The sequence below is a fragment of the Pezoporus flaviventris genome, unplaced genomic scaffold, assembly GCF_033815535.1.
Source record: "Pezoporus flaviventris isolate CSIRO_AGI_PZ_B2104156 unplaced genomic scaffold, CSIRO_AGI_Pfla_v1 ptg000093l, whole genome shotgun sequence".
Taxonomy (NCBI): Eukaryota; Metazoa; Chordata; class Aves; order Psittaciformes; family Psittacidae; genus Pezoporus; species Pezoporus flaviventris.
Window position 1 is genome coordinate 109494 of NW_026892641.1, and position 13303 is coordinate 122796.

The 13303-nt window shown below is 57.8% G+C and overlaps 3 protein-coding genes across 7 annotated transcripts; 1 reads left to right on the top strand and 2 right to left on the bottom strand.

The window, feature by feature from the left end:
• The first annotated feature begins 208 nt into the window (after window positions 1-208).
• Window positions 209-7196, top strand: SIAE (sialic acid acetylesterase). Of its 5 annotated transcripts, none has more exons than XM_061476001.1 (10): window positions 209-327; window positions 1855-2019; window positions 2725-2888; window positions 2975-3113; window positions 3199-3382; window positions 3892-4019; window positions 4105-4238; window positions 4419-4573; window positions 5083-5278; window positions 6872-7196. In XM_061476001.1, exons 1-10 carry the CDS (start codon window positions 285-287, stop codon window positions 7073-7075), a joined length of 1512 nt encoding a protein of 503 aa, XP_061331985.1. In that variant the 5' UTR covers window positions 209-284; the 3' UTR covers window positions 7076-7196. The 5 variants fall into 5 exon arrangements, with proteins under 5 accessions (XP_061331985.1, XP_061331982.1, XP_061331983.1 ...); XM_061475998.1 differs by lacking the exon at window positions 6872-7196 and adding an exon at window positions 5355-6085; XM_061475999.1 differs by lacking the exon at window positions 6872-7196 and adding an exon at window positions 5355-6085 and having other exon boundaries at window positions 3910-4019.
• Window positions 6368-10385, bottom strand: PANX3 (pannexin 3). The gene is made up of 5 exons (XM_061476003.1): window positions 9093-10385; window positions 8203-8345; window positions 7895-8109; window positions 7102-7760; window positions 6368-6528 (listed from the first exon to the last, which is right to left on the bottom strand). Exons 1-5 carry the CDS (start codon window positions 9271-9273, stop codon window positions 6467-6469), a joined length of 1260 nt encoding a protein of 419 aa, XP_061331987.1. The 5' UTR covers window positions 9274-10385; the 3' UTR covers window positions 6368-6466.
• Window positions 10386-10455: 70 nt separating this feature from the next.
• On the bottom strand, window positions 10456-13240 carry RPUSD4 (RNA pseudouridine synthase D4). Its single transcript, XM_061475990.1, has 7 exons — window positions 13049-13240; window positions 12747-12912; window positions 11917-12118; window positions 11628-11721; window positions 11388-11538; window positions 10822-10919; window positions 10456-10683 (listed from the first exon to the last, which is right to left on the bottom strand). Exons 1-7 carry the CDS (start codon window positions 13238-13240, stop codon window positions 10498-10500), a joined length of 1089 nt encoding a protein of 362 aa, XP_061331974.1. The 3' UTR covers window positions 10456-10497.
• Between the last annotated feature and the right edge of the window lie 63 nt (window positions 13241-13303).

Here is a 13303-nt window from a genome sequence, read left to right on the forward strand (position 1 = left end):
TCCGGTTCCTTTGGTTCCCCCTCTGTTCTCCCCGGTTCCCCCGGTCACCCCCCACTCCCCTCCTGCACCCCCAGCCCGGCCCCGTCCCTTTCCCCCGGGGCCTCCCCTCGGACACGGCCAGGCCGCACCAGCGCCTCAGGCAGCCGTGAGGACGCCGTTACTTGGCAACCGCCGTGGCCACGCCCCCAAATATTGACCGCGCCCCCAAAGGGGCGGGGTCAGGGCGGGCCCCGGGTCCTAGTGCCCACCCGCGCCGTGCTCCTCAATCCCCCTCCTCCCCCGGGATGGCGGCGTGGGCGTTGCTGGCGCTGGCTCCGGTGGCGGCAGGTAAAGGGCTGGGGGGACCGGTCCGGACACCCGGACACCCTCCGCAGCCCGACCGGGCCCCGCTTCGGGCCCTTGGCACCCGAAAGCGCCGTTTGGGAGCCCTTGGCATGGCCTAAACCTCACTTCGATGCCCTTGGTACGGCCCAGACCCGCTTCAATGCCTTTAGCACCACCCTTAGCCCCGCTTTGAGGTCCTTGGCCTCCCCTCAGCCCCATTTTGGAGCCCTTTGCATTCCCCTCAACCCTGCTTAAACACCCTTTGCACCCCAAGCCCCATGTCGGTGCCCTTGGCACCCCCAGAGGCCCCCTCTGAGGCTCTTTGCATCCCCTAAATCCTGCTTCAGTGCCCTTTGTAGCTGCCCTGACTGCTTCACTGCCTTTGGCACCACCCTTAGCCCTGCTTTAATGCCCTTGGCACAACCAGAGCCCCACTTTAGGGCTCTTGGCATCCCCTAAACCCTGCTTCAACACCCATGGTATCCCCCTTGACCCACTTAAATGCCTTTGGCACCACATTGAGCCCCACTTTGATGTCCTCGGCGTCCCTTCAGCCCCATTTCAGGGCCCTTTGCACACCCAAAGCCCTGTTTGACACCCTTTGCATACCCAGAACCCCACTTCACGTCTCTTGCCCTCCTCAGAACCTCACTTCGATACCTTTGGTACCACCCTCAACCCCACTTCGATGCCCTTGGAACCCCCCAGCCCCTCTTTGAGCCCATTTTGGGGCTCTTGGCATGCCCTAAACCCTGCTCTGCCGCCCTTGGCACGCCGCTGCCCCGTGGGACGATGCTTTACGTAAGGCGGGAGCTGCATGCGGCTCCTCGGCGCGTCCCGTGGGCTCTGCTCCCTTCCCTCCTCCCAGCCGCTTTTTATAGCTCCAGCCTCTTCCCCGGCGCCTCACTTTGTACTTCTCTCCCTCCTCCAACTCATGTCTTTATGTAACTCGTCCTTCCCGGAGCCTCGGGAAGGGGCTTTGGGACCGGCTGCTTCCACAGAGGCTGAGGACATCGCGTCCAAGCCCTGCATGCGCTGCCCTGACCCAGTTCGAGTGTGGGTTTCTGTTCACACCCTCAGAACGGGGCTTTTGGGGGTGCCAGGGCTGAGACCGCTGTTCCCTCCTTGCTTTTGCCAGTGCCGCATTCCTGGTGCTTCCCACCCCACCATGTGCCAAGCCTTCTTAAGCAAGGGAAAAGTATGTCAGAACATAGTTATTAGCAAGGCTGGGCTGGCAGAAATGCTGTTATTAGAAGAGTTCTTACCGCAATCTGTATCCAAACTATGTATAACACAAGCTCCTGGGCTTTGGGACGTGACTTGGGCTCTCCTGGAGATTCAAACTCAGCCACTTCCTCATCTCCTTGGGGATTTCAACCACCTGAAGGTTGACCAGAACCAAAGGAAATTCTAAATTAAGCTGGATCTCAAATAATCTGTATTTCAGAAGGACTTGGAGGCCTTGCAGAGGATTTTTACCTTTGCTTTTCCCTCCTGGAGCTGATGGTTGGTGCTGTCTGCTGGTTCCAGGGGCAATCCTCAGCTTTGCATCCTACTATGGCGACCACATGGTGCTGCAGAAGGAGCCGGCAGGGGCCGTGGTGTGGGGCTATGGGGAGCCAGGGGCTGCAGTGACCGTGGCTCTCTCTGGCGATGGTGGCCTTGTCCTCATGAAGAAGATGGCACAAGTTAAAGGTCAGTGCTGGACCCTCATGGGCAGCTGGGGTTGTTGAGTTTGGAGCCAAGAAGCACATTCAAAGCCCACATTGGAGCTGCTGGTGGGGCTCCATCACCTTTGGGTGAGCTTTCCTCAAGGCTGTGAGGGCTCAGAAGCATCTTAGATCTCAGTTGATAGTTTTCTTCCCTGCACAGGGAGTTGGGGGGCTGCTCCTCACCTTTTTGGGGGGCAGGGGGTGAAATCACTGCCTAAATGGCTGCTCCACAAGCTGAGGAGCCTGGAGGTGTCTTGTGATAGAGCAGCGATCGGCTGCTACCGGAGATCTGCAGGATCCAGCCTGAATCAGGCCAGAAAATCCACGCTAAGCTCCAGCAGAATATCTTTACGCCTCAATTCGGCGCCTCTAAAATTAGCTGGAGACATCTCAGTGTCACACACACCAAGCTGCTCCTGTAATCCTGGTTCCTCCCAGCAGCTTCTGCTCTGACACACATTTGTCTTGGAGATTTTTCTGGTTAACCCCTCCATTCCTGCAGGAGGAAGGACCCTCTGATGGTGGAGAGCATCCAAACCCCACTTCCCCACCCAGCCCTGCAATGGGGCAGCTTTCCCTTGTTGCCTGTCCAACCCCATGGGTTGTTGGCCGCCCATCCAACCTCTTTGTGAAGGTCTTGGTGTCTTCATAAGGAACAGGAAAGATAAGCACCATCTTCTTCTTCCAGAACCTTCTGGGACATGGATGACCATCCTGGACCCTATGGATCAGGGTGGTCCCTACACACTGACAGCCAGGCAGGGCTCGGAGAACGTGACGCTGAGGGACATCTACTTTGGGGATGTGTGGCTTTGCAGCGGGCAGAGCAACATGGTCATGACAGTCCTGCAGGTAAGACCCATGGCATGGCATGATGCTGCCAGCACAGGCAGGGAGCAGGCAGGGAAGCACCCCACCTGCTCCCAACCCTTCCCTAGATCACCAATGCCAGCCAGGAACTCACCACCGCCGCTCGCTATCCCTACGTCCGTGTCTTCACTGCGGCTCCGTCCCGCTCTGATGTGGAGCTGGAGGATCTGGAGCACATTGACTTGCCCTGGTCCATCCCAACAGCTGGTGAGGACACTGTTCCTTCCCCAGAAAGCCTGGAAGTGGGCTTTTCCCCCCTTTTTCCCATTGCAGCCTGATGTTTCCTGGACAGAGAACCTCGGCCATGGGAATTTCACCTATTTCTCGGCTGTCTGCTGGCTGCTGGGACGTTACCTCTATGATGCTCTGAGGTACCCTGTGGGGCTGGTGGAAGCGGCCTGGGGGGGGACCCCCATAGAGGCCTGGTCCTCCCCAAGGGCTCTGCAGGCATGTGGGCTCCTGGAGGACATGAGAAGGTGAGAGAAGATGCAGTAAAACAGCTCCTGCCCCACACCATGATACTTTCGGGGAGATCCTCCATCAATTCCCATCCCACCTCCTCTCCTAAAGCATCCCCAGAGTGCTCCTGTCACACAGAATCACACCGACTGGTTTGGGTGGGAAGGGACCTTAAAGCTCATCCAGTTCCACGGCCACAGGCAGGGACACCTTCCCCTAGAGCAGGCTGCTCCAAGCCCCGTCCAACCTGGCCTTGAACACTAAGATGTGAAGCTGAAGGACACCTCCTGCCACTAAGGAGGGGGATGTCCAAGTAGAATCGTAGAATCTGGGAATGGTCTTCCCTCTCCATGCATCGTTTTTCTCCCTCTGGGTAAAGCCTCTACTGTGCTGAGAGTGTAAGGCACATCTCAGTGGGAAAAGAGGGAAGAGGGGGACCCCAGGGCTCCCCTTTTGCACGGTGTTTGCTTTAACCGTGCAGGGTTAAAGGGATTCAGGTCTGGCCTTGTGTTTTCTACCCCTTTAGCCCAGCTTTGTCTCCCAGCATCTCCCCACACCAGCACTTCTCCGGCCCTCAAACACCTTCCGTGCTCTGGAATGCTATGATCCACCCACTGCTCAACATGACACTGCGGGGGATCGCTTGGTACCAGGGTGAGGCCCTGTTATCCTCACCATGGGGCAGAGCAGCCACCACTATCCCACTGGGATCACTCCAGCCCCTCTCTGTCGGATACAGGTGAGGCCAACGCCTTCCTGCACACAGACCAGTACAACTGCACCTTCCCCGCGCTCATTGCCGACTGGCGGCAGGCATTCCATGTGGGATCAGCTGGGCAGACAGAGCCGCTCCTCCCCTTTGGCTTCGTGCAGGTGAAGTGGGGGTGAGGAGGGGGCTTACCCATCCTTTAGCATCCTGGAGCCACTTCCAAGGTGCAGGAGGATGCTGTGAACACATGAAGAGGTCCTGCCGGCGGTGCTGCATCCCAGTGGATGGCGTTGGGAGCGATGGAAGAGACACTTCCCGAGCTCCACACCCTCTCTGCCTTACAGTTGTCCACCTACCGCCGGCAGAGCCCCCAGGACAGCTTTGCCCGGCTCCGCTGGCACCAGACAGCTGATGTGGGGGTCGTTCCCAACGCCAGGATGCCCAGAACCTTCATGGCCGTGGCAATGGATCTCTGCGATGAGCACTCACCCTATGGCAGGTGAGTCCTGGGGGGATGAGGGTGAACAGATAGAGCCATGGAATGGTTTGGAAGGGAACTTAAGCTCACCCAGTTCCAACCCCTGCCACAGGCAGGGACACCTTCCACTAGAGCAGGTTGCTCCAAGCCCCTGTGTCCAACCTGGCCTTGAACACTGCCAGGGATGGGGCAGCCACAGCTTCTCTGGGCACCCTGTGCCAGTGCCTCAGCACCCTCACAGGGGAGAGCTTCTGCCTAAGAGCTCATCTCAATCTCCCCTCTGGCAGGTTAAAGCCATTCCCCTTGGTCTGTCCCTACATCCCTTGTCCCAAGCCCCTCTCCAGCTTTCCTGCAGCCCCTTTAGGCACTGGAGCTGCTCTAAGGTCCCCCATTCAGGAGCCTTCTCTTCTTCAGGCTGAACCAGCCCAGCTCTCAGCCTGTGAGGCTCAGATGAAGCTGTAGGACAGCAACTGTAGCATGCAGCTGAAGCTGTAGGACACCAACCCCACCTCCCTCCTTTTCCTTGGCAGCATCCACCCCCGGGACAAGCATAATGTGGCGCATCGCCTGCAGCTGGGCGCTAGGGCTGTGGCATACGGGGAGAAAAACCTGGTTTTCCAGGGGCCATTCCCAACCCGGGCTGTCCTGGAGGTCACCAGGGCTCTGCTGAACGTCACTTACAGCCAGCGGCTGGTCTGGCGCCGGAGGGACATGCCAGCATTCGAGGTGAGGAGGGGAGAGAAGCTTCTCCCCATGGCTGCAAGGTGAAGCCCATGCTCAGGGAGGTTTCCCCCCTCTCTAGGTATGCTGCTCCAGCCCCGTGTCCCTGTGCAGGTGGCTGCCAGCTCCCATGGTGGCAGTGGGGTCCCACATGGTGACACTGGCCCTGGGTGGCTGCGGGACACTGGTGCTGGCCCTTCGCTATGCCTGGGCTGAGTGGCCCTGTGAGTACCAGTCCTGTGCCCTCTACAACACCCAGGGCCTGCCTGCACCCCCATTCCTCCTGGAGACCCTGAGGAGCTCCAGCAGAGCTGGAGAGATGGAGCTGCTGCTCCTCCACCCAAGCTCCTTGCTGTCCTGGGGGATTTAGGGGCTCTCCCAAAGGATTTAGGGGCTGGTGGAGGGAGCTCAGGCCTCTCCGAGTGGCTCCAGGCTGCTGGCACAGTGCCTTCCCGATTCAGTGAGGCAGCTGGCTTGATTACAGCCTCCCTAATTAAACATCTCCAGCTCCTCTTTGGCCTGAAGTCAAGGCTGCAGGGGGGAAATACAGGCAATTTAAAAGGAAATTAATGAAGAATTATGTTAAGACAAGCAGCAGGATGGGAGCTGAACCCCTCCCTGCCATGGAGCTGGTCCTGGTCCCCCTGCCAGGGACATGGGGTGCTGACCCCCATAGGAGGGTGCTCACAGGCTCTTGGACGAGCCTGTGGTGGGACCACAACCAAAGGGTCAGACTGGGGCTGGGACATGGAGCTGCAGAGGTGCCTTCTACCTCCTGCTGTTAATAAAGAGTTAATAAACCAGCTCGAGTTATTCCTGGATCCTTCTTTTCCTTCAGAGGAGCATCCTTTAAGTGCTCCATTCCCACCCTCCTGCTGCATTACCAGAAAAATGTGGCACTCAGCACTTGGATTAAGACATCTGAGAGTGGCTCTTTACCCTCACAGGGAAGAACTTCCTCCCAATAGCTCAATCTAAATCTTCCCTTAACCCTTTTTTGCTGGAAAACCGTAAGGGGGATCCCAAACACAGGAATAACGCGGGGGAGCTCAGCCCCGCCGCTGCTGTCACGTTACAGACATCACCTCACCAGGCTGTCTCCAAACCAGAGTTTAATGTGCTCGAGGAATGCTGGCAATAAGGAACTGAATCCAACTGGATCCCAGCTGCTTTGCCTGCAGCCTGCTCTTGGGGTCAGACAGAGCCGAGTGAGTCCCGGGAGGCTTTTCCCATTGCTTCCACTCCAGGCTTCATTTCTAGACAAAGAGGAGGAAGTTAGTTATTGGGGTGATCACAAACTGGGGTCTTGGGCTTCCACCACCAGTGTGCCAGTAGCCCAAGAGCCAGTTGTGCTAGCCGCATGGTTGCCACGCCAACGAGGATGCTAAATACAGCAATCTGGGGGGTTTTGGTGGTTTTCTCTTTGGAAACCAAAACGCCCAGGGCCAGGAAAGGAGCCCAGGCCTCCTGGCTCCCATCCTGCTGGGATGAGACAGGATGATCTGTCTCCCAGAGCCTAGAAACCACTGCTGGGGGGGGGTCAGGTTTTGCCCGGAGCTTGGATTGAAGTGCCAAACTCTCCGCTTTCTGTTCCTATAGCAACTCCTGCCCACGCGTGGGCTTGCAGTAGCATCACATCCCGGCTGCCAGAGCCCATTCCTGGCTGGAAACGGAGTTCTCAGCCCCACAAATCCCTCCCAAAACCTGAAGGGCTTGGCCAAAGGGTTTAGGGCCTTAGGGGTGAATGGATCCAGCCTCACCCCCAGGGCAGGATCTTGCATGTGGGAGCCAAGAGGAAAGTGAAGAAGTCATCTACCACCAAATCCTACCTGGGGCCCTCCCGTTGGACTGGGGTGTGCTGCCATCAGGGACACAAGCGTGGTGTTTGGGCTTGGTGGTCTCCAGCCCTGCCAGCAGCGTCATGAAGTCGATGACAGTGTCAATGTCCTCCTTGTTGGTGGTGGCTTCCCTCAGGGCGCTGACAGCATTGAGGCGGCTGAAGGACGTCAGCTTGGAGATGTTGGCACGGAGGAAGAGGAGGATGACATTGAGGTCGTTGACGGGGCAGGTGAGCATCTTGCGGCTGAGCAGGTCGAAGGCTGGCAGCATCTCATAGACAGAGAGCAGCCCCTTGTCCCACTGGCAGAGCTGCAGGGCGTTGTAGATGACCACAGGTATGAGGAGGACATAGACACCACCAACTGAGAGGCTGATGAGCTGGAAGATGGAGAAGAAGACCAGCTTGCAGGGGATGAGTGGCGGGATGTGGGGCTCCACCTGGAGCAGCCCTGTTTTGATGGAGCAGTTGAACTCATCCTGAAAGAAGATGTTGAGGTGGAGGAAGACCAGGTAGAGGCAGGTGGCAGCCAAGAACACGAGCAGCAGCAGGTTCCTCAGGATGTAGATGAACACCAGGGAGTGAGCGCGCTGCTTGCAGGTCAGGTAGCGCTCCAGCAACGGGAACTCAAAATACCTCTCCTGGCGGGCCCTGGGGACATAGAGGGGAGTTAGAGCCATTCCCCAACCAAATCCCTTCACCAAAGCCCATCCTGAATGTGGCCACAGCCACAACACCATGTGGACAAACATCAGTGGGATGTGCAGGCTTCCCGAGGGCCTCACCTCTCGTACTCCTCCCAGAAGCGCTCGGGCTCGGCGCTGTCCTGCTGCACCTTCCTCATGTGCTGCACCAGGCGCACAGAGCGGTTGTAGGACTTGTCCAGCTCATCAATGATGAAGAGGAGGTCGGAGTGGAGGGCAGGGGCGGCTGTGTAACGCCACAGCAGATACGGCAGGTACATGAGCACCGCCACCACCAGCAGCGAGTAGGGGAAGACCTGGGGGAAAGGAGATAAGCAGAGGAGTTGCTTCAGCTCTGCTGCACACCCAGGTGGGACCTGAGGGCACCCAGATGTGAGCTGGACATGTACCTTGAGAGCCCACAGGGACTTGGTGACAGCGTGTCCCTCGGTGTCCAAGCCATGGTGGACAAGGGAGTCCCAGCAAGCCGTGTCGACATAGGCTGACTGCTTCCCAGTGAAGTTGGTGGGGGAGAAGCAGCTGATCTGTGAGCCTGGGGTGAGCAGAAGAGTGAACCTCAGCCATGGGGGTCCAGGGAGGGTGATTACATCTGAGGCATTACTTGGAATTACAAAACCCCCTTTTTCCGAGTCATTTTGTAGCTGTCCTTCCCCACTGCTGCATTTTCCATCACTTCCCAAACACAGACTCTTTGAGCACTGTGGGGCAGTTAGAAAGCAGCCAGAAACCAAAGTCAAACCAAACCCTCACAGGCAGCAGCAGGACATTGGCCAAGGCCAGATTTAGCCTGAGGTCACAACGCTCCATCAATGAAACCCTTTGTGCTGTCCTTCAGTGTTCAAAGCCAGGTTGGACAGGGCTTGGAGCAACCTGGTCTAGTGGAAGGTGTCCCTGCCTGTGGATGAGCTTTAAGGTCCCTTCCAACCCAAACCAGTCTGTGATTCATCCTATGATTCCTGTGGGATGTATTCTCTGCGCTGCCCTGCCACCACCCTCCTCCTCCTCACCAGCAACACCCAAAGGTGCTGGGGGCAAGCAGCTGAGGTGGGGCATTGATCTACCACTGGTGCTGGGGTTTAGCACGGCTGTTCCCAGCTTCCCCAGCAACCAATAATGCATTAAAACCAATCAATAAACATCCCTGAGGCAGAACGATTCCTGAACCAGCATTTCCAGGCTGCCCCACCTCGGACCACAGCCGCATCGCTGAGACCACAAGTGTTTCCCAGCGACAACCAAACCGTATCCTAAAGATTCCCATTCAAAAACCAGGACTCACCAGCAGAGAACTCCCGGGCGAAAGCGAGGGAGACGAGGAAGAGGGGCAGCCCCACAGTGATGAACTTCAGGAGGCGATCGCTGGGCAGCTCCAGCCGCAGGCCCTTGGATCGGGATCCACCGGGATCTGGGAGGAGAGCATCGGAGAGCATGTACTCAGCGGCTGTGTGCGAGAGGGACATCTTTGTATGGAGGAAGAGGAGACGATGGTGCTGCTGCTGCTGCTGCTGCCTGGGGGCTCTGGTGTCGTCCGAGGTGTGCCCAGCTCAAGGAGTGGCTTTGTAGGGCTGGAGGCATCTCTTGCCAAGCCATCCCTACCAGGCAGCTGGGATGAGAGCTCAGACACCGCCTTGAATCCACTGGTAATTACAGGGGGAAGCCTTTTCCCAAACAGCACATCCTGAAATAGAAAACAAAACCCCCAGGCAGCCGTGGCAGCAGGCTGGGAAGGCGGAATTCCAGCCCAGCTTTTTGTGGTTTTGCATCCCTCTCTCATAAGCAGATGTATTTCTGGGTGCTTTTGAGGAGGGTGGGGGGTCCTCAGCTATTTTTTCCCACTTGAAGCACAGGGTTGCAGGGCACAAGGTGTTACCCTACTGAGACACCCCAACAAGGTATGCGGTAGCCCCACAGGCGACAAAGAGCCTTTTCCAGCACCTAAACCAACTTGTGCTTTGGGGACAGGCCAAGAGACACCAAATGCTGGTGCTGCCATTCCTCAGCTTTTCAATCTTGGGGCACAGGGGAAGGAATCTGCCTTTGAGGCAGCTCCCGAGGGAGAAGGATGCTGATAACGGGATCTAGAATCAACAGGGGAATTGGAAGGCGCAGAGGGACAGGAAAGTCTCTCCCAGCAGCATATTCTGTGCCCAAAAACCAGCACTGACACTGCAAAGGGAGTCCAGGAGCTGTGCAGCCAAGCCAAGCAGAGGAATTCCCAGCCCAGCCGCTGCCAAATTGCGCTTTCCATGGATTTTCCAAGGAAGGGACTCTCCAAATAGGAGCACAGAGTGCCAGGATAGGAAGGAGAAACTCTAAATGGCTCTGGAAGGCTGAGTGACAGTCCTCAAATGGGACTGCACCAATCAAACCTGCCCGGGACCAAGCACAGAGACACAAAGCCCTTCACCTTGGCACCAACAGGACCATTTATTGCTCAGAGACAAGTTCCAACCACGACAGGGCAAAGCCCAGTTTCTACACAGCCTCATTTGACCAAACTAGTGTCTCTTCAGTGTGCCCAGCTGCTTTCCTGCACCAAATCAGGGCAAGAAGCACCCACAGGTACCTGGTAAGCAGCAGGGACTGTGGACTTCATCTCACCGCTGTCTCCAAGGTGGACTCCGCTGCCGCACTATACATGCCAGGGATGTGGAGATCCATGCCACCTCTCCCTTCCTGCCCTGTTAATCTTTGGCAAAGTCCAGCTCCAGGTTCCTCAGAGTCTTGTGGAAGAAGGGGGGTGGTTTGCAGACGAGGTCCAGCCGCTCGCCCAGGGGCAGGGAGAGCCGGTGGGCATGCAGGTGGAGCGGGAGGTGGCGAGCCTTGCTCTGCTCCAGCTTCAGCCTCTTCAAGGTGATTTTAGGAAGCTTCTGTGGTGAGGATAGAAAAGGTCCTTTCTATAACCCCAGCTCTTCGAAACCCCAGCCCACAGGGAGCTGGGAAACACACAGGGGCTGCTGCAAGTGGATCTGGCTCTGGCTGCCCACCCAGCACTGGACCTGCCTTACCTGAGGTGCCAACTTGCTCCAGTGGGAGTATTTGTGATCCCCCAGGATAGGGCAGCCCAAGCCATAGGCCAGGTGAACCCGGATCTGGTGCTTCACCCCTGAGGAGGAAAGCGAGAGAGGAGAAACATGACAACCAGCTGTGCCAGGCCTCAGCTCCCATCCACCACCCAGAGTGACCCAGCAGCAAACCAATGCCCAGGGATGGCTTATTAAAGTTGTGTAATGGTTTCTGTTGAAGGGACCTTAAAACTCATCCAGCTCCAACCCCTGCCACAGGCAGGGACACCTTCCACTACAGCAGGCTGCTCCAAGCCCCATCCAACCTGACCTTGAACACTGTTGCCCCAGAGCTGGATAAGGGCTGCAGGGGGAGGGGGGCCTCCCCAGAGTGCAGCAGAGGGGGAGAATCCCCTCCTTTGACTGCTGCTCATGTGATTATTCCCAGATCCTTCCCAAACAGGATTCTCATTATGTAACAACGAGTTCCCACTTCCAGCACTGCTCTTGGCTGCACAGCCACACAGAAAGCAGCTCACACGATGCGGGGCCACCCGTCCAGGCCTCACCAGTGATGGGCTGGAGCTCCAGCAGCGAGCAGGCAGCAGAGCTGGCCAGGAGCCGGTACCGTGTCACGGCGCTCTCGGCGCTCCGGTTCCTCCGGGTTCTCACCACCTTCCCATCCTCTGGAGAAATGCGGTAGCTGGGGGCCAGCGTCCTCTGAGCAGTGACAACAGGGTGAGCCCATGGGGAGGCAAAGGAAAGAGCTGGGGACGGGGAGTGTGAGGCTGAGGGGATGTATGGCTCACCTTGTAGTGCGACTGGTGGCTCTGCACCTCCTTCTCCAAGATGGGGATGTCCACGATGCCCTCAGTGGGGTCTGGCTCCCCCAGGCTGATTGCCCTGGGGAGGGAAAGCAGAGGTCTGTGGGTGTTGCTCTAGCATGAAGGGATCCCTCCCCTCATCCCTTCTCCCTAAAGAGGTGGGTAAAGAAGACAAGCCACCACTTCGACAACACACCCTGGGGACGATCCCTTCACCTCTTCTTCAAACCCTACGGCCCCTTCAGAGCCACTTGTCCACCCAAACGTTTCCTACCAGTAAATCTTCTCCACCTGACGAGTCTTGAAGAGAAGCCGGATCCTGTCTGCTGCCTCTTTGCTCCGTGCCAGCACCATCACACCCGTGGTCTCCTTGTCCAGCCGGTGGCAGAGGTGGAGGGGTTCAGCCTTCATGTTCTCCAGCATCTTGGCCAAAATTGGCAGCACATCAGTGATACAATTCTTGATCCCAGGGCCACCTGCACAACCCATGGGCAAAGCAGTCAGGGGGAATGTTCACCTCCCATGTACTCTAAGTTACTCCCAGAGCGTGAGATGGAGGCTGGGATCTAAAGGTGACATCCCTCCCAGTGCAGGGAGGCCATGGGGATGATAAGGGGGCTGGAACAGCTCTGCTCTGGAGCCAGGCTGAGAAAGTTGGGGCTGTTCAGCTTGGAGAAAAGAAGCTGCTTGGAGACCTCAGATCAGCTTCCAGTGTCTGAAGGGGGCTATAAGGATGCTGGGACTGTAGCAATAGGACAAGGGGTGATGGGTTCAAACTGAAACAAGGGAGACTGAGATGAACTCTTAGGCAGAAGCTCTTCCCTGTGAGGGTGCTGAGGCGCTGGCACAGGGTGCCCAGAGAAGCTGTGGCTGCCCCATCCCTGGCAGTGCTCAAAGCCAGGCTGGACACAGGGGTTGGAGCAAGCTGCTCTAGTGGAAGGGGTCCCTGCCTGTGGCAGGGGGTTGGAACTGGGTGAGCTTCAAGGTCCCTTCAACCCAAACCAATCTGTGATTCTATGATTGAGACAGGGGCTCCCCTGCCAGTGTCATACAGGCCACTGCCACCCCACGGCACCGCTGCAGACATGGCCAGCTGCCCCTCACCGTGCACAGGCAGCCCGTAGGGTTTGTTGATCACCACGATCTCCTCGTTTTGGTACACTGTTGCCTGCTTCAGCATTTTGGCCAGGACGTTGGGGTGAACGTGCTGCAGCCCCGCGCTCAGCATGGCCAGCTCCCGCACTCGCCTCTGCGCGGGGTCTCTAGGGACCTGAGGAGACAAGGAACCGAGAGCGCTGAGGGACAAACGGGCTCCGGGCTCCCACAGCGCCGGCCTGCACCGCACGTGTGACCGCGGTGCACGCTAGGAGCTAGAGTCCCGCTCCTCAGGGCCCCGCCCCGCTCACCTCTCGCTGCTTTTCCTCCCTCTTCCGCTCTCGCAGCCGCTCCGCCAGATGCTCAGCTCGCACCGGCCCCTTCTTCTTCTCCTCCTCCGCCGCCGCTGCTGCCCGCCTGCTGCCGCTACCGCAAAAGGTGCGCACCTCCCGGGCCAGGCCCGCCACGCTCCGCCGCAGCGCAGAGCCGCTGGCCGCCGCCATCTTTCTTCCTCCTTCTTCCTTCCCTTCGCCTTTTTACCGGCCAATGGCAGTAGCGCGGGGGCG

Bases quoted from the DNA above. Each gene is read 5' to 3' on its own strand.
- SIAE (XM_061475998.1), top strand. From the start codon at position 285: ATGGCGGCGTGGGCGTTGCTGGCGCTGGCTCCGGTGGCGGCAG. The intron at 2,020-2,724 runs GTCAGTGCTGGA...TTCTTCTTCCAG, and splicing joins GAAGATGGCACAAGTTAAAG to AACCTTCTGGGACATGGATG. The intron at 4,020-4,104 runs GTGAGGCCCTGT...TGTCGGATACAG, and splicing joins GGGGATCGCTTGGTACCAGG to GTGAGGCCAACGCCTTCCTG.
- PANX3 (XM_061476003.1), bottom strand. From the start codon at position 9,273: ATGTCCCTCTCGCACACAGCCGCTGAGTACATGCTCTCCGATGCTCTC. The intron at 8,346-9,092 runs GTGAGTCCTGGT...TGCTCACCCCAG, and splicing joins CGCCCGGGAGTTCTCTGCTG to GCTCACAGATCAGCTGCTTC. The intron at 8,110-8,202 runs GTACATGTCCAG...CCTTTCCCCCAG, and splicing joins AGTCCCTGTGGGCTCTCAAG to GTCTTCCCCTACTCGCTGCT.
- RPUSD4 (XM_061475990.1), bottom strand. From the start codon at position 13,240: ATGGCGGCGGCCAGCGGCTCTGCGCTGCGGCGGAGCGTGGCGGGCCTG. The intron at 12,119-12,746 runs GTGAGGGGCAGC...TGGGTTGTGCAG, and splicing joins CTACGGGCTGCCTGTGCACG to GTGGCCCTGGGATCAAGAAT. The intron at 10,684-10,821 runs GTAAGGCAGGTC...TCCTCACCACAG, and splicing joins GGAGCAAGTTGGCACCTCAG to AAGCTTCCTAAAATCACCTT.